The 24836-nt window shown below is 40.6% G+C and overlaps 1 protein-coding gene across 3 annotated transcripts in view; it reads left to right on the forward strand.

Moving 5' to 3' along the window:
- The window catches only part of LOC119161265 (E3 ubiquitin-protein ligase COP1), a 57981-nt gene that overhangs the window by 24878 nt on the left and 8267 nt on the right, over positions 1-24836 (forward strand). For all 3 annotated transcript variants that reach the window (XM_075879628.1, XM_037413647.2, XM_037413648.2), the window contains exons 13-17: positions 1830-1938; positions 13696-13777; positions 14876-14992; positions 20834-20951; positions 23316-23440. In XM_075879628.1, coding sequence (XP_075735743.1) covers positions 1830-1938; positions 13696-13777; positions 14876-14992; positions 20834-20951; positions 23316-23440 — 551 coding nt within the window. The remainder of the gene's footprint in view (positions 1-1829; positions 1939-13695; positions 13778-14875; positions 14993-20833; positions 20952-23315; positions 23441-24836) is intronic.

The raw sequence follows: 24836 nt of genomic DNA on the forward strand, positions 1-24836 counted from the left end.
GACAGCAGCTGCTATGTCCTCGTCAGCGAGGCTCGCAACGGCCTGGACATTGCAGTCCGCTTCAACGAAATTGTCCGCAGACAATTCGTGTGGGACTGCTGGCGGGAATTGGGACGACAACTCGCGAAATGTGTCGTCTATGTGCTCGTCGTCGTTGTCTTCACTGGTTTTTGCAAGTTCCGCCGTCTCGAAGTCTACCTTGCAGAAGCAGTTGACCACTGTTTCTGCCTTCACATCTCGCCAGGTGTTGAAGATCTCCGGGGTAGAAAACTTCATGGAGATTTCCAGCCACTCCTTCGTCATCTAGTGCTGGATGTCCTGGCTGTTGACAACCTCGCTTTCTCCAGAAATGGCTTTTCCAATGATGTTGTAGCGCTGCTTAAATCGGTGAAGGCACCCAGTGTTGTCGGCGAAGTTGTTTCATCGAGTGCAGCGGAAAAAGATCAGGCCTTGGCCATCAGCATCAGGCCATTCATCGGAATGTTCTTCATGTGCACTTTAAAAACCAGGCATAGGGTGCCTTTTCTACTGTCCCATGGGCAGGAGCGCGCACATGACAGGCTCCCGACGTTCGCTTGATATCTTTGCCTTGATATCTGCTTTGTTCTTTAACAAGGCACTAAGAGTGCTCCGTGGTATCCCACAGACGTCCGCGACGGTCGAACATTTCTTGCCTGCCCCAACATGCTGAATAGCTTTCAACTTCGTCGCAAAGTCAAGGGTCTTGCGCTTATTGAAGCTGGCCATAGCTATACGAGAAGTCGACAATTCAAGGAGCCCGCAGCGGCTTTGTACACCACGCACGCAAAGGAGAAATGCTGCGCATGCGGTGGTACGTAGGGGACACGACAACAAAAGCAACAGCGCTCGCAAGGCGATGGCCACCTGCGAGGACAACAGCAAAAAGAGCCAGCTGTGGTTGGCTGGTCAAAACTCGCAAAACAGCAAAAAAAAAGTAAAGGGCGAAAAGAGGGGGATGTCGGCTTCTTCATTCCTGCTCTCTGAGTTGATGGGTACACAGAGAAAGCAAAAAGAAACAAAGAAAAGAAAAAAAGGGCCGTTCGGAAAGTTAAAGATTATGCAACCGAGCCCTCTCGCTCTTACTTTTTTCGAGTGTTTTGGGTTTTGGCGGAGGCATGGTGCTGCGCAGAGGTCGCCAGGCACTGTGAGTGCCAAAGTGCACCTTCCAACTCACGCGGCGTTTGATATATCCGAAGGCTGGTAAAAATACTGTTCGATATAAACCTGTTAATTTCTTTACTTTTACAAAGGAATTTCAAGGGGATAAGTTATGAGTTCGATATACCCGAAAATTCTGTATATGTTGGTTCGATATTTCAGTGTTCGACTGTATAGGTGGCAAAAAAGACGAGGGTGATGGCTTTGTGTTACAGTGTGAATATTTAAACGTAGAAATGTGACATAGTGAGGTAGAAAGTTTGGAAATGCCTGCTCGTACTTCATGCTGTAGATGTACTCTTACGAGAGAGCATGTTCCACAGCCACTAATAAACTCCCAAGCTGTAAAAACTCGGTAGGAAGAGAAATCAAGCTTCTAATAATGTACATACAATAGTTGGCAGAATTACTCTAAAGCTAGCTGACTTCATTTTACTGCATGCAACTTAGTGCAGAGTGCAACTTTGTAAAAAGAATGCAGAAAATGAGGGCACCTTAGTGTAATGGTGGGACAAAAGTATGGGAATATGTATATCAGTACACAGTAAATATGAAACTGTTCATATCACTTCTTTACAATTATTGGAATAATTTTTTTGTTCTGGTATGACTTTTGTTACATGCACCTTCCTTATGTTGGTTACTCCCAGTTGCATCAGTTGGAGTTCATATCATAAGGGTATGCTGGCTTCCAGTGACTACGAAGGCACTGTTACCATCTGGGATGCCTTCATTGGACAGAAAGTCAAAATGTACCAGGTGAGATTTGTACATCGGGAGTGTGAAACAGCATGTTTCATAATTTGTTGGTACCTTGTATGTGTTCATCAATTGCAGTTGCCTGAAAGAACAAGTTTTTGCAGCTCCACTACAAAATAAAATGAATGTAGGTAAATGGTGAACTGCATTTCTGTTTAGTGTAACAAAGCTGTCTAAAACAATACAGGAACTTTATTTTGCTATTGCAACAAACAGTGGGAAATGTATACATTCTAAGGCATGTTCATATAAATTTACATGTGTTTGCACCCACATTAAACTTGTACACTCAAACCTAATTATAACAGTCACATCTGCAACAAAATTAATTTTTGCTGAAACAATACAGGAATTCAAATTTTGCGTTCATAACAAACAGTAGCAAATGTACAAATTTCAAGGCATGTTCATATATATTCTCATGTGTTCGCACCCATATTAAACTTGTACACTCAAACCTCATTATAACAAAGTGACATCTGCAATGGAAGTAACTTTGTTATATTAAAATATTCGTTATAAACCTACATTTATAACACTATCTATTACAAGACTGTTCTTCATTAACTTTGTTATAATAAATAAGTTTTTAAATCTATGTTCGTTATATTGAGGTTTGAGTGTACTACAATAAAATATTTTGCCTTTTGGCTCGAAAATGCTGTCATACTAAGTTTTTGTATAAATGCCATCAGTTTAAAGTAGGGGTTCTCAAACCTCCTGGCCTTTGGGAACCCGAACAGCATTCCTAGAGGGTCATGGAATGATTAGCGTCCTTTCTTACACTGGTGGGCTTTTACCATAAGGTAAGTGAAGGGGGAGGATTGATGTTGCTGATGATTCTGCAAAACCGAAGTATTAGTGCTGCCACATTTTCATCTTATTTTCAATTATAAAGGTGATCGCTGTTGATTTGGAACCTGTCACTGGCAATTTCTTGTCTAAATCAATAAATTTGATGTTAATGGAGGTTAAGTGGAAGTGGGTTGCATTTGTTCATCCCTTTCATGAAACTTAGAAGTGTGGCAGTTTGGGCTAGTTGGTATGACATGACGATAGTTATAGCGTGAGAACAGGACGAAGACACCGTGTCCTTTTTGTCTCTTTATCGTCATTCTGTTCTCGCGCTATAACTATTGCCTTTCATGGAACCTTGAAATGCTTTTAGGAAGACCTTGGTTTCCACAGAACCAAGTTTGAGCGACTCTGATTTAAACAATTGGTGCACTATTTGCATTTTTCAGTCTTTAATGCTACTGTGTACGTCTCTTGAATACCAAAAAGCTTTTGTCTGAGCAGTTGGGAATATGTTGTGCTTTTGAGAGTGCCCTCAAAAAGACGGAAGATGCTACATTCTGCTTTTAGTAACTTTGAAAGCCTTAAATTCTTCTGCAAAACTTCTTTCAGTCTGTGCTTATGAGCGTAAAATATGTGAAACCACCTCCTTTTAAGGACCTGGAACAAGTTCTATAAATATTGCAGCCAAAACTTCTTTACAAGGAGTTTATAATCTGTTAAGGTTATGTACTATCAACAGCAAAAGTTTGCGGGACGTTGGATCCACAAAAAATGCGAATTTCTGCTGCAATGGGGCTTAACGCTTGTAATTAAGCTGGTGACTGTACAGGTCGGAATACCAAGTGCAGTATAGAACATTTATATCGAAATTACATTCCCAGACAAAAAACTTGATTGAACATTTCGCGTCCCGCAAACTTTTGCTGTTGATAGAACACATTCATAGTGTGTAAAACAAGTTTTGTGCTAGTAGCTTAAATGCTTGCATTGCAAACAGCACTTTAACATTGCTTTATGCAGTGAAACATGAAAATAGCTTCATGGAAAGTATGTTACGGCTCCTTTTTCTACATATAGCATTGTGCGTTGCATGTTAAGCAAAAGGTAAAAAAAAAAATTGGCCCAGTATCTGCAAGTTTCACTGCAAATGTCGTCGAAAGACGATACTAGTCTTGTGTCTGCAGAGTGTGAACAAAACGTTTATTTATTTTCTGTGCTAGAAAATTGGTGAATTGCATTCTGGAGGCACTGCGTTAGAGAGGCTCGATCTATGCAGTGAAGGCGAACGAGCGCATCGAGGCACGTTGCACACAAGCGCTATCTGGCAGTTACTTTGAAAACGAAGGAAGGCGTGCACGCCTGTATTGGAGGTGATAAAGGGTAGAACGCAAAGCGACGGGCAGGTGACACCACTGTGTCGTCTTAGCAAAGCGTTGGAAACACTTGCCTTTTTGAGCATCACATTTCATTGTCAGCGCAGCGTGATAAACGCTACGGTCCTTAGAATTACTTATGTATGCCTTCTCTAGTATAAAGACACACATACAAAATATCGACGTGTTGTTATGGTGCCTCAGATATGCGCAATAATTGCTTTTTAATTCATAATCGCACAAGTATAAATGCTGAAACTTGAGCAATATTGGTGGGCGCTGCGGATGGTGTTAACCGTCTGGGGTATCGTTACGGGGGGGGGGGGGGGCAAACAGACAAATGTACTGACAGACAGACAGGCAAAAATTTTTGCGGTGAAGTACCCCAAGAAAGACTATGGTTCTTAATAATGGATCTTGACATTCAGTGCAAATGTTTCGATAATTGGTTGAAATTAAATGGCAATTCTGTACAGTTCACTCTAAAATGTACAGTACTGGGTATTCATAGAGCAAACATGCTAGTGTGGGGCCGGCAGTCGGCGGAGCACTAACTGCTGGAGATATTTGTAAATGCGTTGCATGCGTATAAATCCGTGTTGTCTGCTATTTTTTGATCCAAGTGCTTGCCGTGCACTAGTGAATGCTGGCCTTCCCTGCTTTTCATTTTCGCATTGTAGAGCAACTGATTGAAACTTCGCCTGTGTCTGGTTTAATACGCAGATATTTTATAGTCGCAAAAAATGCTTGGTGTGCTTGGTGCATTGAACGTCACTTGCCTTGTCTGTTAAATGTGGCCAGATGCTGTGAGCTATACCATGAAAAAATGACTGTGGGCAGAAACTCTTTGTCCTGCTTCCCTCCCACTGGCTGTTTTTTTTTTTTTTCATTTACTACAGCACTGATATGCGTGAACACACCAGCTCTATATTGTTCGTAGCTCTTACGGCAAGTCCTTGCCCCATATATCCTCTGCCTCAGAAATATAAGACAGTTATAGTTTACCATTAGCGTGATAGTGGGGATTAAGAAAATAGCAATACTGTGCCACAAACGTTCGTTGCGAACGGCGCCTTACAGTTTAGCGGATTAGTGTTTATGTGCTCCAGTTGAGATGGTGGCGCCACCTAGCAGAGGGTGAATAAGTTAAAGAACATTAAAATAGAAAGCGAAAATACTTGCCTGTGTCACTATGCGAAGCAATGTTACAAGTCTTCTTTAGTAATAATTAAGGTAAATAATCATGAACCACATACCAAACGTGAAAATATTTATGTTGCCGCTTGGTTTGCATCGATCTTTTAATTAGGCCTAGAGATGTTGGAAATGGGAAGCTATCTCAAAAACTACGCTAACTTATCCCTAATACTTGGTCATCAAAGCTAACTGAGGGTAAGAGAAGCCATTTTAAACAGTCAATTGCTGCAAACAAAGTGAATTTTTCAACAAGTATGCCAAAATCATTTCAAAGCGACCATCCAAAACTGCCGCCATGCTTTACATACACTATGTAAACTCGCCTACAGTAACGTTAAATCGAAAAAATAGCATGCGTACAGTGAGTGGTTTGGGCCACGTACGTTACTGTGCATGTGCACTTCCATCCCGCTATTCTCGTAAGCCCGCTATCCTGCTAAGCCCAGTAAACTAAACTGTCTATAGTCAGTGTGTTTCCTCCTCCAAATTTACCTTCCTGTGTTCTTCTACACATGCATTATTCTACTGTGTCCATATGTTCTTGTAAAAGAATGCTTTTCATAAAACAACATGTTCAATTAAGATCACTAGTATATCTGATTTAAGGAGCTTCTGCATACGTCACTTCAACGAACAAGCACTGTGCCCAATGAAAGCTGGCAAAAGACTGTAGCAATAGATCAAACCACATCTTTTTTTTTTGCTTGTTGAATATCAGACTAATTTATAGAGCCCTCCACTACAGCGTCTCTTATAATTATATGGTGGTTTTGGGACGTTAAACCTCACATATAAATCAAATCATTGAATATCAGACTAGTGTAGGGAGAGTGGTGGCTACGTAAATCGTATTGCGAAAATACGGAACCTCTTTTCTATTGCAGGGGCGGATAAATAGCAGACAAAGCTGGATGTGCTCCTCGCATATGATTTTGTGCACGTGTGCTGCATTTACAAATCTCGCCGCCAGTCAACACCACTCGGGCTGCTGGCCATTCGCTTGCATGTTCCCTTTTAAGGGCCAGTAAACAGGTTCAGACTTCTTTTTTTACACCTCCCAGAAAAGCTCACCAATTCCTACATTAGACAGCAGCGGTCACGTTTTCCGAATATTACAGTGCTGCATGCCATGCACACCCTTCTATTTCGAAAAACAATTCCCATGCCTCGTTCTTTCTGACCAATCTCGCTCATGCACGCAATGGCACAAGCTTGCCCATGGGCAGCTCGACATGCTACTGAGCTCGTCAATTGGCCATTTGCCCGATAAAACAACACCATGGCCCTGCGGTGATGCAGTTTCGGCTGTGCAGTCCATATTTTTATTTTTTTTCCTTCAATGCCCTTTGCCGTTTTGTAAAGCTCGAGGCTACCGGGAGAAACGGTATTGCCAGACCGAAAGCCTTCGAGATGAAGAGGTGTCTCTCTACTTTCGCTAGGAGAAGAGTGCTCTTCGCACCGCACTTTCTCTTCGCGCCTCTATGACACGTGCTCATGTCGAGGATGCCCTGCTCAGTTGTTGGCTGCGTGCCAATGACGTATCGCTGACGTCGTGTCACGTTGCCGAAGTGGGCTCAAGGTCATAACATGCGCAGACATAACTTCCTTCTGTGCCATCCATTCCTATGTTGCTTCCAGCGTACTCATTGGAACGAGAGAAGAGAGAAAGCACTTTATGCATGCAAGAAATTCTTGCTACTCTGCTTGTTCTTGACAGATTCAACAAATTTTGCAATAATCAATGCGTGAGGCAGTAAGCTTTTATACTGAGGCCACTCGATTATTACTTGAAAAAGTGCTTGAGGGCCCCTTTGAGGTATTTATTTTACGGATATGCTTCATAATGTGTTCTATTTGTTTTGTTGCTATGTTCTGGGCATTTTCTTGTTACACTTAGATAAATTCGATATTTGTGTCTCACCGCGGTGGCCTAGTGGCTAAGGTACTCGGCTGCTGACCCGCAGGTCGTGGGATCGAATTCCGGCTGCGGTGGCTGTATTTTCGATGGAGGTGGAAATGCTGTAGGCCCGTGTGCTCAGATTTGGGTGCACGTTAAAGAACCCCAGGCGGTCGAAATTTCCGGAGCCCTCCACTACGGCGTTTCTCATAATCATATGATGGTTTGGGACGTTAAACCCCACATATCAATCAAACAATCTATCAAAATTGTATATTTGTACTACAAAGCCACTTGTTGTGACCGCATTTGTACGTTTCCCCCTCCTCGTTTTTCACTCATGTATTTCTTCTGATGATCATCTGATATGTTGCTTTTTCTTGCCCTCTGTTTTTTAAAGGTGTTGTAGAATCTATTATGAATCAACGAAGTATGTGCGCTAGTAGTTGATTGTTTCTCTATGTTCTTTTTGCTGTGTGGTGGTTTGGAGCTGCATGCATAGTGTTGTCAAATGTTTGTTCGTCTAGGTAGTAGGAAGCACAGAAGTATTTGAGTGCATTGGTGCGTTGGGACTTTTCTGTTCTTCATTTTGCTGTGCATGTTTTCTGCCTGTTCATTTTGCTGTGCTTGCAGCCTGGCATGACTACCTGCTTCATTATTGTACTTCCATTTGCACTGCTCCTCTGACATGCGCCATAGTCATGGTGGCATCATTCCTGTTGCCTTGTGGCAGTCTGGACAGTCATCTGTAGGGTCTGCTTATGAGAGTCCCCAACTCTGTGGAAGCAAAGGTGTGCACTTACCTAGAGGTGCTTCTTTCTCCTCTCATTTTCCTTTTCTGTCATCTACGAGAATTCCGGGCACCCTTTTTATTAAGCCTGCCGTTTATGTGGGTAGCATATGGTAATTGTCACACCGAAAAAACTAAATAAAAAAAGGCTAAAGTTAGAATGCGAGGGAAAGAAACATTCTTCCTCATGTTCAAACTAATGGTCAACATTCATGTGCTGTGAATGCTGTTTTGAAGTGAATGAATTAGTAATGAGCATAAAGCAGAACAGTTAGGGTGATTCTCCATTTTTATTTAGGCAGCTTCAAAACATTTTGAGCAGACATGTGATGTTTCATGTATGAGGGCTAGTTTTACAATTAAGGTAAACGGGTTGGATAATGAGTGTGGCAGGGTTGTTATTTACAGTTACTATTTACAGAGAAAATTAAAAAAAATTTTTTTGCTGTTATTGAGGTTTCAAAACGATTTTGCATCACTGAAATGTAAAACGAGAAGTCATCCTGTTGCACCTGTTAGTAACCCCATCACTAAATTTTGAGGTTATAAAAAGCTGGATGTAGGCTTCCCCTGTATACAAGGACTCAGCACGAAGTGTTAGACACGGCAAATGTTTATATTTTAATATGTATTCTCTTCCAAAGTGTGCCTAAATGCTTATTCTAGCAGTCGAAACACATCGCTGGTACCGTTGACGCTGACATCACTGTGTGGGAAGCATAACAAAAGTTATATTGACGTCAGACCGTCTTAGTCATGTGCAGTGAGTGATGACCCACAGCTCCACTGCACCAGGAGGGCATTGGCTGCAAACATACACTCATATTTTTCTTAGCGTGTTGCCCATGTAGGCGAACTTGCTCGCATTTTGCACAGCGCTTCGTATCGTCACGCAGACCTGTGAAGGCGATATTACAGAATTTGTTTGTTTATACACCTATTTTTTTTAGTGTGCTGGGTCACCATAGTTGTGCACGTGAGGGGTCAGATGGGTGAGGCAACTGGTAGTGCTAAGATGAACCAGACAAGCATAGAATTGTTATTGCAGAAATTTAAATGTATTTTACTTCTCTGCTGGTTTAAGTCTTGGCACCAGCGTAGTTCTGAATGAATTACCTCTTTAAAAATTTCATTGCCATGGCCTCTCAGTGGAGTGGTGGTTGGGGGGAAGCACGTATAATTGTGGTTCCACAAAGCATCACTACATGGGCTCAGAGGTTCATCCAACTGTTTTGAACGTCGATGAACTTGCCCATAACAGTGTGCGAGAAATTGCGAGCCGCGGCGGTAAAGGGGGGGGGGGGGGGGTTTGGAGGCGAGTTGGCAGAGAGCTTCAAGGATCCACTTGGAACTTTTGACGAAGTTACTTTTCACTACCAACTGTCAAGGTGGAGGTACCCTCTCCCACATTCTAAGCTCACTAGAACGCGGTCGGCTTTTCGGATGCTGCAGGCAGGTTCGTTCCTGTGTTGTAGCACGTTTAGTCACTTTGCTGAGGGCATAAACCCACGATGCCCTAGCTCTGGAAAGATAATTGCACACTTACTCACATGCTCTGGCAGTGCTCGGGGTCATGCATCGCAGTGTTCAGCACAGAACAGGACTGGGAGAGGGCCCTTAAAAGCTCCGAGTTCTTAGTTGTGCTCTTGGCAGTGGAGGAGGCCTATGCACGAGCGGAGAACCATAGTTTCCGGTGCCAGCGTGGGCGTGGTCAGCAACTGCAGCAAACCCCCCTTTGGGGGGTGCCTGATCGGGTTCTCCAGGTCTAAATAAAGTTCATTTCACCTTCACTAAGATGTCGATGCTATAGTACAGTAACCCAGCACTCTGCTAACATCTGTGTGTATGTTAGAATTCCATACACGCAAATATTCTTTGTTAGAGTTTTTAGTGAGTGTTCCGGCAGTGGCTTGCATGTGTGTGCGAGAGCATATGATCCAGCCCTGCACACGTCAGCTTTGTGGGCCCATGTGTTCAAGCTTTCTAAATAGTGGCATCACTGTCCAACTCAGTACTCAGAAACCGAAATTTAAAGTCATTCGCATGAATAAGATTATTTTCAATTATTTAGCTAGAATACGTGAATCTTGGAGTGGGCATCATGCTTCCTGGAACAATAAGAAACATTTGCAAGAAAGAATTCGCAAGCCACAGATCGATGGTACCAGCTCTTTAGTTGGCAAACGAGAGGGAAACCAGCCCATTTGCTGCATGTAGCAGCTTGCTGAGGCCCATGTGGAGCTTTCATTTCTTTCTTGTCAGCAATTCTAAGTGTTATATTAAAGGTGCAGACCAAGAAAAGCAACACCAACAAGAAAGGTTGTTTTTTGAAGTTGCCTAACTGAAAGCACATGTTGCTATATACCATATTGCACCATACCCTTGCTGTATTATATGATAAAGAAAATGACTTTTGTTGTACTGTAATATTGTTAGTTTATGTTGCAGGACTATGTGCCGTGCATTGTGTTCATTCATTTTTAATGTGGCTGACGAATTTTGGTTAGATATAGTCCATTTTACATTTGCATTGTAGCTGTCTTTTGCTTGCAGTCTAACCATAACTGCTGCTTGCTTTTCTAGTCTGCAAGTGATGCTACTGGCTTAACATTTCATACACCATGAGCCAGATTTTTTACAATAATGTGCTAGCGTCATCTGCACACCGCATCAGTGCTTTATAATGATCACATGAGTGATAATACATGCACATGGGCAAAATGCTGCTTGCTGCACCAACGTATGCTATGTTCTTGCTTTTAAAAATGCACATGCTGCCTTGATTTTTTGCGGTTAAGCCCAATTGTTCACAGGAATTTCTGCCGCTGCCTTCTTCATGTTGATAAACTTCTTTTATTTGCTTCCTCATAAATGGTTTCAGTGATGCAAACCTGGGCGATCTTTTCGTAGGTGCTTTGTGTTACTTGTTTACTTTATATATTATATACCTAATAGCAGGAGAGGGCACATAACTCTGGCAGAATACACGTCCTAGCGATGTCAACTGCACAGCAAATGGTGGTCGCATCAAAGTGTACGTTGCACACTTGTGCATGCTATCGCCATCTCACTATTGCTCACTGTAACTGAAGTGCTAGGTGTCAGAATGGCCATTGCTCAGTTGATGTTAAACATCTGGCTGGGCTTCGTCCAAGCATGGTCATTTCTGCTAGAGCCATCTGCAGTATCCCAATACTGTGAGGGAACACTAAAGATATGCAGTCTTACTGTGAGCAGAGTTACAATAAACTAAAAATGACTTTTAAGGGATGATGGGAACAAATAGAAGTAGCTGTGTTAATTTCACATAGTGTTGCGAGAATTAGACTATGTCTGTTCAGAACTTTTGAACAATTTACCAATCAGAAAGGATTGCATTGTTTATTAAAGAAACCTAGAAGTCGACATTGTGAGCTTGTTTTAAAAAAGCTTTCAGATCTTTAACAACTACTTTGGTAGGGTCACCGCCCAGAAAGGCATTGGTCTCGTGTTTCAATCCACAGACTAGAATTATTTTGTCGACTAAGAAGCTTTCTTTCGAAAAAGTTCATATGGATTTCCATGTAACATTACGGTAAAGATGGGTGGTTGTCAGTTTTTCCTTTTGTAACCTTTCCACCACTCAGCAGGATTCCACAGAACTGATCACCATTAAACAGTGGATGTTTGCACATCTTGTCAGGCACATGTAAATGTATGGAATTTCAACAGAAATCCTTCACACATTTGCAGGTACTGGCAGGCGCTGTTTATTTCTTTTGCCGTTATCGGAAAGTATTTCAGCCACTATGTTGCTTGATGGCGTTTTGTGCAGACATAATAAGTGTGTGCAGTTTGATGCAGTATTATATTAAATTATTGTAAACGGAAGTTCCCATGTGACATAAAGGTGGGTGCAGTGTCAATGCAAAATTGCAGTACTTTAGCTGTAAGGCATTATATCTGCATTTAATATTAATGGCGTGACCTTTACACAGAAGGCTTTGCATATATAAGACTGTTGAATGGGGAACTACCTCATATTTGTACCACATAACTCAAGCTGAAATGTGAAAGAAAAATCTTTAAGATAAAGTGTGATTGTGGGTTGTATGTTATTATTTAGTGGAGTGCATCTTCATATAGGTACATATGGGTATTAGTAGCAGCCATAAATGTTCAATGCTGCTGTAGTAATCGGTATAAAGGAAACTAACCAAAGGAGGAATGTGTGGAAAGTTTCTTGAGCGATTGTATCTCCACTAGTTGCCTTGATAGAAGTCGGAGAGAGGAATTTTGGAAAATGAAATTATGGGGTAATGTATGAATGATGTGCAATGCGAATCTTAGTGACTAGCTTTAAAAACAAATAATGTCTGTGTGTCAAAGGAGACGAGATAGAGGTGCCTGACACGATGAGAGCATTGCTCAACTGTCACTACATGCGGACTTGCTTACGTTGCATCAGAGTCTTCTGGTCTTGGATAATGTTGACATGCTGTCTGTACATAATATCTTGTTGGCTTGAAAGTAGTTTTAGTGTTCATAAATAAGGAGTTTCATGGCCTTGTCTACTCTCCTCTCTTTTGTTGCACTCCTATTGAGACGACAGAACAAGAACGCAAGACTGATGCTAACTTACAACCTTTGTTTAATGATGAACAGCAACATTCTTACTTGCACGTCATGGTGCCAGCATCGGGTATTACCGTGGTGATAAGGCAAACAGAAGAAAGAGTCACAAAGAATCACTGTGGCCTCATAAACATCCCTATTATTATCATGTTTGTTTGTGCAATCATGGGCATATATCGACTAGTTATATCTTGATTGCATAAAGCACAACAGTTTCGTTAGACACTTATGAACTTTGCAGAGAAAGCACATGTGCTGAGAGGCCAACTAATGAATTATTTATGTGGTTCTAGCAGCCCAAATACCTGCCTTCTATTTCCAACAGTGAAGCATAGTTTCTCATAAACAATAAGTGGTTTATAATGTCAGCATGTGTCTTCTAATATTCTTTTTTTTTTTGTTGTTGTCTAAACTAGGGGTCGGCAACATTTTGAGGCAGTTAAGCTGACTCAGTGGCGACCAGTCAGTGGAGGAAGGAAGGGAGGGAGGGAGGGGGAGACTTTGCAGGCGAAGTTAATAAATTGGGCAAATTGATAATAATGTACAAAACTGGAATAGAAAAATGGTTTTTCAGCATGCATGTCAGAAAATTGCAATTTACAAACATAGGTAGTAATGCAAACTGTTCGCAGCCTTTCGATGTTACCGTGTAATCCTATTTTAGTTCAAAATATATGTTGACCTTTATACAGAAAGTGATAAGGGGAGGAGGGTTTCTGACATCATGCTGGGGGCCGCATAATGCTGCCCAGTGGGCCAAATGCAGCCCGCGAATCGTAAGTTGCCGAACCCTTGTCTAAACTGGTACACATTGGTGTTCTTGTTTAGTACCTTCATAATTTGTTGGCAATGGTCATTGAAGACTCTCACTTCACCTGAGTTAAAGCATCTATACTGGCTATGAAAGGGGGGGGTGGGAGGGGAGATGTTTACAGAATATGGGAAGTGCAAAATGTGGATAGAAAATACAATACTAGCCCGCTGCTACGTTTTGTTGGTGTTCAGTATTGCATTGTTTGTATTTACTGTCTTGCTTTATTTTTGTGGTCAAATGCTGAAGCCTTCTTCATTCTTTCTTCTTGTTGTAGGAGCATGAAAAGCGGTGCTGGAGTGTTGATTTCAACAAGGCTGACACTAAGATTATTGCATCAGGGTCAGATGATGCAAAAGGTTCGTGGGCAAATATTTTTCGTGCCTCTAATTTCAACCATTGCTTCCATAATATTTCTTTAAATGCTTTATACTTCTCAATGTGAAGATAACAAAAATAGTATCTCACTTAGTGAAGGCAGTATTAAAGGCATGTTCTCATGGAAAAAAACAGGTATACTATATTCATGCTAGGCTGAATAATTATCATACACATAAGAGAAACTTGAAAAAAAAATGCAATGAAAAGTTTCAGAAAAGTGGGCTTTTGTCAGAACAGTAAGTGATTTCAAGAATCGAAGGCATGCTTAAGAAGCAAATTTGGACGGCTTAAGTTGCAAGAAAGCAGCAATACTTGTCAGAAGATCAATGTCTTGAAAGGTGAGGATGAAAATCAGGTTATTGCATCAGTAAAAGAAACTCATCAAAGTAATTTATTTAGATCTCTTATATTTACCACAATTTGTATATGCCACAGTACTGTTGCATAGGCTGTCCCGAAGTGCATTAGGAAAGAACTAATGGAGCATTGAAGAAGTAAGGCCCTTGATGAGGCTTATGGTAGAACAACTGCTGGTACAGTGGTGTGTCCTTTATTTTTTGACAGTGCATGTCGGGACTTTTAGTACAAGAGAGGCCTCTATGGTGCCCTAGGAAATTGCGGGCTTGATGCCAGCTGCAGCGAGGTTGCTTTTCATTGGAGGCAAAAATGCTGGGGGCCCAAGTACGGTGCGATTCTAGTGCATGTTTAAGAACCCCAGGTGTTGTAAATTATTCGGAGTCCTCTTCTAAGCCATCTCTCATAACTTGAGTTATTTGGGACATTAAACCCCATAAACAAACTGAACTTGAGTAAAAGGGGAGAAGGTATTGCGAGTGAAACACAGTTGCTCGAGTTGAGTGAAGGAAGATAAAGTGATTGCTTTATGGATGAAACACGTGTTTCTTCAGAATATTTTTACGCTATGAAGCAAGCTGCATGGCATTGAATTGCTTCTATATCAGATTTGATATGGGCTTGGCACAGGTGCCAGATGTCAGGCATGTACTCTAAGCATAGGAGCAGCTTATGTTAATAACAATACTCATTATTATATTCTCTTCTTTCTTCCTTTTTAGTGAAGTTATGGTCTTTATCCTGTGACCATTCAGTGGCCTCTCTGGAAGCCAAGGCAAATGTTTGCTGTGTGAAGTTCAACCCAGACTCAAGATATCACTTAGCGCTTGGCTCTGCCGGTAGGTTTATTTCACTGCCTGTTCACTGATGTTGACTCCCATACCAAGAAGCAAATATTTTTTTTTATTTAAAAGAACCATACGTAAGCAAACTCTTTATTTAATGTCTGACTGAGCATTTCGCTCATGAAATTCTTTTGAGTACATGATTGAAGGCTCAAGTCTGGGCTGTAGCATTTATAAATCAATGCAAAGAACATGCAACAATACACATGTTTAGTACATTTCTGCATGAATTTATGTTTCAGCCTGAGCATCGGCTATTCTGAGCTGTAGGCTCTCAACACAGTCACTCTCTCATAGCAACACTCAAGTAAACACCATAATGTTGATCTGGAATATGAATGAAGGGTTTATCACGAGGCAAACAACAAAAAGGGGCATACATACTAATGTGCAACGTTAACAGTACACAACTTATTCAACCCAATATGTTTCTCGAAACGTGATCTTGGAATGCAGTTAGATTGGCATTGCGTTGTCCAAATTGTTATGGTGACTCCTTCAATAAGGAACAATCACATCTCCTTGGTATGTTTACTGGATTTCTGAAAATGTTAGACCTAACTGTTTCATTCTGGTTTTCTTTTTCTTTTAAAATGTGGGTGGGTGAAGGGAGAGGGTGACAGCTGGAATCAAATGAAAGCACTCTTGCATTGTTGGGTGTTTTAAGTGACAATTGAAGTGGTGTTTTATTTTTAGTAAGCACTAATTATGCAAGCAAGATGTGTTTGAGACTGTTGATCCCTTGCTTTTACCTTTCACTGTGCTTGATTATAAAGGGTGCAGTCATTTTATTGGCACCTAAATCAAAAACAAGTTATCTGGAAACTACTTTGGTGAAATAAGAGGAAAGTCAATTTAAGTTTAAGATGACGGTTTAATTAACTGTGTACATTTGTATTTGAACATTAAACGTGTGCTTGTCATGGAAATCCGAGTGCACTGAACAGTGCCAGTATTCTCTTTGAATGTGGAATATGTATGAACAGACTACATTTGTTTCAATCCACATATGTTCATGTTTCACTTAAGTTTGATGTAATGCCGATGTGCTTTTGGTGTGCTCATTGCATCACGATTTAAATGTCACTATATTATAATGGGTTAAGGTGTTACAAGTTTCTTGTGCAAGGTGTACATCCTTGGAACTCTCTAGTTTTTTCCAATTGTGCAGTATAGGCTTATGTGCTTGTGTTGGAATGGCACTGACCCCTGGTTTCGTTTTGTTCTTTGTGCTTTCCCTTAGAGGAGGATGGATGCTCTAGGCTTGGTATCTATACCCAATACTGTTACTTGCTGCTTGCACTTTTATGCTAGCATGATTAGCTGTTGAACTTGGTGGCACTGAAAATAGAGAGTTGTAACTTTTTTTGCATGGGCACCAGTTTTAGAATGCAGCACTGTGGCACATTTTTTGTTTCTTTCTTTCTTTTTGTGTTTGTGGTATTATTTTCCGCAGCTGCCACTGTCTTTAGTTCTGAAACGTGCAAATGGTTTTATGGCTTTGCTGTTCTTTCAGTGTTTTGTTATCATTTTGCATAGTGTAGTGCACTTTACTTTGTGTTTTCATCTTCCTTTATCTGTAAGTGCATTGAACATGCTGGTTGAGAGCACAATTCATTTAGGTGTCTTGCAGCATAACGAAGTTGCCTATAGGTACATGAATAATGAAGTGATCATTGACTATAAGTGTAGATATCATTTTGTTGTGACCATGATCTCATTTTCTTGATAGCTTAAGTATAGAATGGAGTTACTCTCCTGTTTTTGAAATGAGTAGTGTTGTGGGTTATGTGTCTGTAGCATTGTTTGCCCTGGCTCAACAGTAGAGCCACTATAAAGTTATTGAAAAACATAGTTCTGCAATCATGTTAGGATGTCTTTCAGTTCTGGAAGTGCGTGGCCGTATCTAGTTAGCTGCAATAGATTTCAGAGCAGCAATTAATTTTTTAAATTTATCTGGCTATAGGTTAAACTATGCCTTAGGTTATATAGATCCTTTCTAGTATAACTGCATTGCTCCTATCATCGTTAAGCATGTGACTGAATTTATTTTTTTCTGGTGAAGACTGTCTTTTTATAATCTGTGACAGTGTTTCTTTTATGCATCTGCTGTAGTGGGAGTAAGACTCTTGTTGCAGTTAAGTTGTAAAGAACCCACAGGAAAGAGAGAAACTATAAGGATTCTGGTGGTAAATCATAAGCAGAAAGGCTAGAGTTAGAAGCATAGTAAATATCTAATTAATATACCATAGAATGCTTTGCAATTTCGTATACTTTCAGCATGTTAATAAAGGGATGTATACAAACTTGGAAAACCTGGAATTCTCAGGGATTTTGGGTAGTATAGGAAAAGTCAGGAGGGGGAGAGGATTAAATTTGTGCTCTCAGCAGGGAAAATCTGCTGTGACTTTACTGAAAGGGAACAGAAGTCGCAGTAATGCTGGCTCAAGGTTTTCTGAATGCATTTTCGCAAATCGTGCTGCAGCTAAAAGAAAAGCGTGCACCTCTATGCTCTCCTCATATTTGGACTTTGGCAGGGTGGGAGATCATTGGGCTAATTTTATGCGTCACATGCAGAGGTGTTCTGTGACTACGTACTACAGAGTGCAGTCAGAAAACATCTTAACATGCACTTCATGTAGTTCCGTATTCTGCACTGTGCATGCCGCGCGTTAGGGCCCAATATGGTGCCTCTGTTACCGCCGCGTGTGAAGTGACAAGTATGAGTAGTTGCAGAAGCAGGAACAGCAAATGCAGCAAGCTCTCAGTTATCTTGCAAGCGATCGTGATCTTTCAGGGCATGGATGTCATTGACAAGGATATCTTGCAAGCCATCCTGATTGGCTAAAAAACAATGCGCCCACTTTTCTGCAGATATAGACCAGAATTTTCAGCAGTTCAGTTGCAGGGCGCCTCCACGTTTGGCCGACCCAGGCGCTGTGGTGAGCATTTTTTTGGGGGCTGCTGAAATGCACTGGCACTCAGTGCGGTGCACCACGTTTGTCGCTCTCAGCAGCAGGCGATGGCAGATTCACAAGCGCTGCAGCACAATAAATTTAGGGAAAACATTCAGGAGAAACCTGAAAAAATCAGTGAATTTAAATATGCCGACATGGTAGATGCCCTGTTATGCTGAAACAAGAATTACAGTAATCTGATTTTGATCTCCCATTTCAATTTATATATTTCTGATTTAGTTGAGACCATTTTTGACACAAACAAATAGTTCATATGCTGTAGATAAAACCAGAAAATAGTAACGTTGCTACAGTAAGAGGTAAATCTGCTTAACAGTAAACTTCCAAGCTTCTGCCAAATATTCAAGGAAAAAAACTTCCTCATCATTATTGACAGCCCCCAGAGTATGTTAAACCTGTGCTTGGTCTCTTTAGACGTAGCTTGGCACCATTAGACAGTTATAGTTAGGCGGGCTTAGCAGGATAGCGGGCTTATTGGAATAACGGGATCGAAATGCGTATGCGCAATACGCTAAAAGACCCTTATTGTGTACCGTCCGCATGGTATTTCTCATATTTGACATTACCGTGTTTGCGTGGTCTACATAGTGTACGTAAAGCATGTTGGCGGCTTTGGGCGCCCGCTTTGAACTGAATTTAGAGTTGGTGGGGACCGATACACTTCTTTCATACCTAACGACTGTGCAAAATAGCCTCGCTTGGCTTCAGGTAGCTTCGACGATCGAGTATTATAGATAACTTAGCCTAGTTTTTGAGATAGCGTCGTATTTCGAATGTCCCTAGGCCTAATTAGATCGGTGCCGACAAATCTGGAGCATAAAAATTTGAACTTTAGGTGCGTGGTTCATATTTATTTACTTTTGTTATTACTCAAAAAGGAAATAGTAATATTGCTGTGTGCGGGGATTCAGGCGAGAATTCCCAGTTTTTTTTCTTTTCACTCTTTTAGTTCATTCTTTCATGATAGATGATGCCATCGAGCCAGCTTAGGCATATAAACACTACCGAGCCAAACTATGATGCGCTCTTCGCAATGACCATTTGTGGCACGGTAACGCTATTCTCTTAACACTGACGCTACTCTATAACTGTCTATTATCAATAAGAGTGGGAAGCGGAATGCCTTATCCCAAATGACTAATCGGTGCTGTTTAGGCACTTTTGTTTTGAAAGAGGTTGGAGGCAAAAGCGTAGGCTGTCTTGTAAACAGCTACTCCACCATTTTTAACTGTATCATTGTGCTAGTGATTATGAAACTAAACATTTTGTCAATGGTGATAACAGTCGTAGTACTTATCGCATAGCCACCATCCTATAAAACTTCTTGTAATTGTATCAGCATATCCTCTTACTGTAGTGCCTCACATGCTAATTTTCGCAATGACTGTTCTTCTTCTGCAGCCTGTGCCATTTAGATGGTACCTACACTCTATTTTCAAAAATAGTGGGAAAGGGAATGCCCCCTTGATAGTCGGTGGGGTAATACCCCTGTCACGTGGCTACCACGAAACTTCATTTAAGTACTTCTTTTCATCTAGGGAGATGCAGTTCATGTCACACGGCCTCCATTTCGCCGTGCAAGTTAATTGAAGCTTTTGGAAACGGGAGTTCGCTAATGACCATTTGAGCTTGATGGAGTACCCTCGTTTTCACATAGCTATTGCTATGAAGAAAACTGTGCTAGCAAAATCGTCTTAGTAATCTCAATTATGGATTTAAACATTATACTTCGGTTCAATGTGGCATTACACATCGTGTAGTGCTAGTTTCAATTCCACTTTGAGGACATCAATGTCTGTACCCTCTACACCCATTGCTTCGCCAAGCCGCCACCGGCAAGTGTTGTGCCGTATTTTTTTGCTTATACATGTACGGAACACACACATGTGCGCAGTGCACTTTATCCTTTTTCGCGTACTTTCTCGCTTTAGTTTTAGGAAGTATGCATTAAAAAAAAGAGAGGGAGAGTTGTGTACATTGCTTGAAAACGACTACACATGTGAAAGATGGGGTGTTTCAACAAGTGCAGCAGCACTGCTTCTGCCCCATGCGAATCCCGTCGAAAACTTACACTAAGCCACATCACCATTCTCGTAAAGCTCCATTAGGGAGTTGAATGCTGAAAGGAGGTAAATAGAGTTGGGTGGTGGCCGTGTAGCAGGGTTATAAAAATGCAGGATACTCACTGGAAAACACTCTCTTGAAGAATAGGTTACTTGGCCACTGAAGTAAAAGAGCACTTTGCTGGTTAATTTGGGATATAAAACCCCAAGAATTACAAATAAAATTAGAGTATAAAGCCATTTTCAGTATCAATTACTGATAGATTATGGCTCAGATAGCTAGTACGTAATACTGTATTCAAGCTTTTTAACTCTCCAGATTTATTGCACTTCAACAAACATTGCAACCTTTCTTCTTAGTACCCGAACTGATCCCAAAGACTGCAATGCAGGATACTCACATACTGGAAAACACACTATTGAAGCATAGAAGGCATCACATTAGAATCAGTTACTTGGCCTCTGAAAAGCACATTGCTCGTTAATTTTGAATATTTTGTACTCGATTTTCAATAACAAGTTTCATCTGACATGAAATCAACTTTATTGTATCTGAAATTCGTGATAAGCATATCTGCAAAAGTGTATCCATGGAAAGCTATTTGTTATTTACTCTATGATAAGTGATGATTCGTTATTACTGTGTTTGTTATATTAAGTGTTGAATGTATCGCTGGCCAGTTCAGTCTGTACGTATGGACGTTTGCCTAAGTGTACTCTGGAATGCATCGCAAGGTCTTCTGTGGATTGCAGCTGACACGATTTTCCTCTTTGCTTTTCTTTTCAATAAAAAGACCACTGCGTGCACTACTATGATTTGAGAAGTCTGAAGCAGCCGCTAGGTGTTTTCAAGGGCCACAAGAAGGCTGTTTCTTATGTGAAGTTCCTCAACACAACAGAGCTGGTGTCTGCGTAAGTTGTTTGAAGACAAACTTATGCAAGTTCTTTGATCCATGATTCCCACCCACAAACTTGAAAAAATATCCGTTGCAAACTAGTGGCACGCAATCATTTTGGCATTGCTGCTTATGTCATAGCTGCACATTAAGCAAAAAATAAGGGCTCCTAAGTTTGGTGCCCCAACATCAGCAACTAAAGAGAGAAATATGCATTTGGATAACATTCATTACCCCTCTTCCGTTTTGGGGTCTGGTGATTTCAACGGCAGTAAAGTCGAACCCTTCTAAAAGAGATACTGATGTAAGAGACAAACTGGTATAAGGGACATCAGTGTGCCCACATTGAAATAGGTATTAATATGAATATGCATGTCTGGTACCCTGCTTCTAAGGAACACCTCGTATAAAAGACAAGAATTTCTGCCCAGACAATGTCTGTCTCTTATAAAGGGGTTCAAATTTATCACTGCCCCAATCGCTTTACTTATTTTCAGTGACGTAAATCCTTAAATATCACAAGGGAGGATGCACATCTTGCAATGGTAGCCATTTTGTTTTTATAAGGGCTTTATTTTTAGTTATATAAAATTAAGATTATACACTTCCGAAATAATAATAATAATAATAACAGCGTGATTGTCAGCACCTGATCTGACAAAAATAGCGTTGAGCAGTTGATAGTATATAAGCCTCGTCGCATGGCAAAGTTGCTAATAGCATCTTATTGTCAGGTTCTAGCGTTTTTGAAGTCGCATCATTCGAGTTGAAGAATGCAATAAAAATGCCAGCACTTCTTGCACTAACACTTAAACGTATTCCGTATCGTGTGTACTGATTATAAGTACTTAGTTTTCGTTCATTGGACGGGCTTCAGATTTCAGAGCTGGTTTTAGGAAAAGTCCCTTGTCCTTGACTGTCCATAAATTTGGAAGATACGTTTCAAGGCGGGGGACACTTGAAAAGGGTGCCCCTACCCGCCTGAACACATGGGGGGGGAGGGGGGTCAGGACTCCTCCGACTTTTCTCTTATAGCTGAACACATCTGCACTTTGTTTTAAGCAGTGCTTAGTGGAACCATATTGGAAAGAAAGAGAAATACAATGGAGCTTTCTTAGCATGTGTGCATTGTAGTTTGCCCTGTAAATGAAATGCACTGGAGCCTAAAATGTCCCCTGACTTCTGCCATGCTTCTTGCAATGTGTCTGCAATTCTTGAAGCCTTTTATTTGTTTTTCTTTCTGTACAATTTTTTTTCATAAAGTGTAAAGTGTTAAAAGCTGCATTACAGTAATTTCAGTAATAATGACTTGTTAAATGTAAATGGTCACTGAAAAAAAAAAAAAACTAAACGGGTAGTACTGGGTTATTGTACACTACAGTTAATCGCTTGCAAAAATGTGATAAACTTTATTAAATTCATGTGCACACAGATCTAGCTATTGCTACTACTACTGGTAAATAATCATGAGTAATTGAAATTTTGTGCTTTTTTGTGTGAATAATACCTTAAATAATTTAGCTGTAGATGCATGGAATTATAAGCAAAGCAGCTGAATTAGCATGTCACATTGCAATTCAGTCTTAAGATGGTGCTTTGCAAAGTAAGAACAGTGTGATACTCTACATGCGCACAAACAAAAAAACATCTACTAGCACCAACTTTCAACTGAACTTTTATTGCACAAGAAAGGAGAATATATATATGGAAAATTTTTCTTTAAAAAATTTAGGCTAGTTGGTTTCGCAATACTTTTTGATGCAAAACCAGTTAGATCAAAGCTTCTCTTACTGTGGTGCTTTGGTTTCAAATGTACATAGACTGTCATTTGGAGTGCATAGAATGTCACGTCAGGCTGAAAGCGCTTAGCCTCATTTGGAGTCTACTAAGGCCAGAACAACTGGAATTTTATGGAAGAAACAGTAAAACTTATGTTCCTTGGCTGGTAACACAGACGTTTAGTAAAGTGATGGTCACCAAAGGAGTTTATGCAGAATGCAATGCATGCATGCATGCAATAAAAATAGGTGCTACCAAGTGCTCATATAGTAAGTACTACCAGACCATATCAGACAGCCAAGATGAGTTCTTTTGCTTATGTCACCTAAGTGTAGCCTTCTCAGAGCTGTATTGGTGGCATCCGAGGCGACGCTTCTAGTTTTGGCCTGCTGCAATTTGAGTGGGAGATAAGGGTGTTTAAACGCGGCAGTCTCGCAGTAAAGCTAAATTAAGAAGCATCACTATATACAAGGCAATTTACATAAACACCAAGGAAAAAACGAAGGTTTTATTTTTTTATATCAGTCATATTTCTGCTAATTACTGTTATTGTAGCATTTTTCAAGTCTGTATAACCATTGTTCTCCCCCCCCCCTCCCAGCTCCACTGACAGCCAACTTAAGCTGTGGAATATCAGCAAACCCCACTGCCTGCGTTCATTCAAGGGTCACCTCAATGAAAAGAACTTTGTTGGCCTTGCAACTGATGGGGATTATGTGGCATGTGGTAAGATCAATGCGTGTCTTGTTTTTTTGTGTGAATACTATTTGTGAATACGGTTGCTCTTCAAATGCCTGTTACGTGCCCAAGCCACTGGCTAATGTATTTGTCCATAAACACTCACATACACCAGCTGATAAGTCCTTTCCGTACAACTTCTTTTTGATATGTACATGTATCTGATTTGCTTTGCTGGTTCACAGTACTGATTACACAGTAGGAAGGCCAACTGTATGTAAGCCTGTTGACCAAATTAAATCATTTTTAAAACCATAATTATGAGCATGCCAAGCGAATGATCGGTTTGTTTTTCTAGCTTTTTTTCATTTGTGCATGCTTTATATTTCACAAATAAGAACAAGGAATGCTTCATGCAAAAATATTCAGTTCAAATGCCACTGTATTTTGTGTATTCTTTTTTTTTGGAGTGGATGTTTATTGCTACTGGTAGTCCCAGGGCGGCTAAATGAATTGGACTTCTTAACTATCTTGCTTCTATTTTGCACTTTAATCATATGCCATAACATAACTGCAAAATTTTCCCTAGTGGGGCATTTTTAGTTAGCCACTTAGTCGTTGCAATTTTTTATGTAAATGATGTTTCAAAGATTCGTTGAGACTGAAAGATCTGTTGAGACTGAGCAGTATGTTGAAGTACTGAACGGTATGTTTATTTGTCATTTTAATAATATGCAAGAGGACATTTATTCTTACAGTCTGAAAGGGAGGCTGTGCTTTCACTTGGCTATTTCCATGTTACTGTTGGTGATGAATTGTATGTGTTAAGCAACTATGTAGTCTCTAACAACAGCCAGTTGCACCTAAAGTTTTAACATAGCCAATGCCAAATACATATAACTTTGCTGCTGACTGTGCGTTGTGAGCTGGAATTGCCTCATGAAGTGAAGCAATATTGTGGTTGCTCCTTACTAGTGTCATGCTAGTGTCATAAATTAATATATGTTATGATCAGTTTTTATAATGACATTTAAATGTGGATTTTGATATATGAAACAAACAGAACAATCATGGCACTCTTTGGACACTCATGGTCTGAAGTATTGGCTAAGAAGTTTTTCAGAGAGTCCACTGTGACACACTGGGGTCTATATTTATACTTTGTCACCGAGCTGATAATGCGCTTCAGTTCGATGCTGATTGTACTGGTGGTAGTTGATACGCTGTTGGTGGCATATTCTGTGTCTCGCCATCTATCGTGTTTCCTCGGCTCTTTGCAAGAAGTCGTTCAGGTTGGGTGGATTGCTGTTTTCATCATTTAGTGGTAACATGGCATCCAGTGGAGTGGTGACTGTTCGACCGAATAGAAGTTCAAATGGTGCCACTCGCGTTGTTTCTTGAGCGGCTGTATTATATGCGAATGTGATGTAGGGCAATATTTCGT

Source organism: Rhipicephalus microplus, chromosome X, assembly GCF_043290135.1.
Source record: "Rhipicephalus microplus isolate Deutch F79 chromosome X, USDA_Rmic, whole genome shotgun sequence".
Taxonomy (NCBI): domain Eukaryota; kingdom Metazoa; phylum Arthropoda; class Arachnida; order Ixodida; family Ixodidae; genus Rhipicephalus; species Rhipicephalus microplus.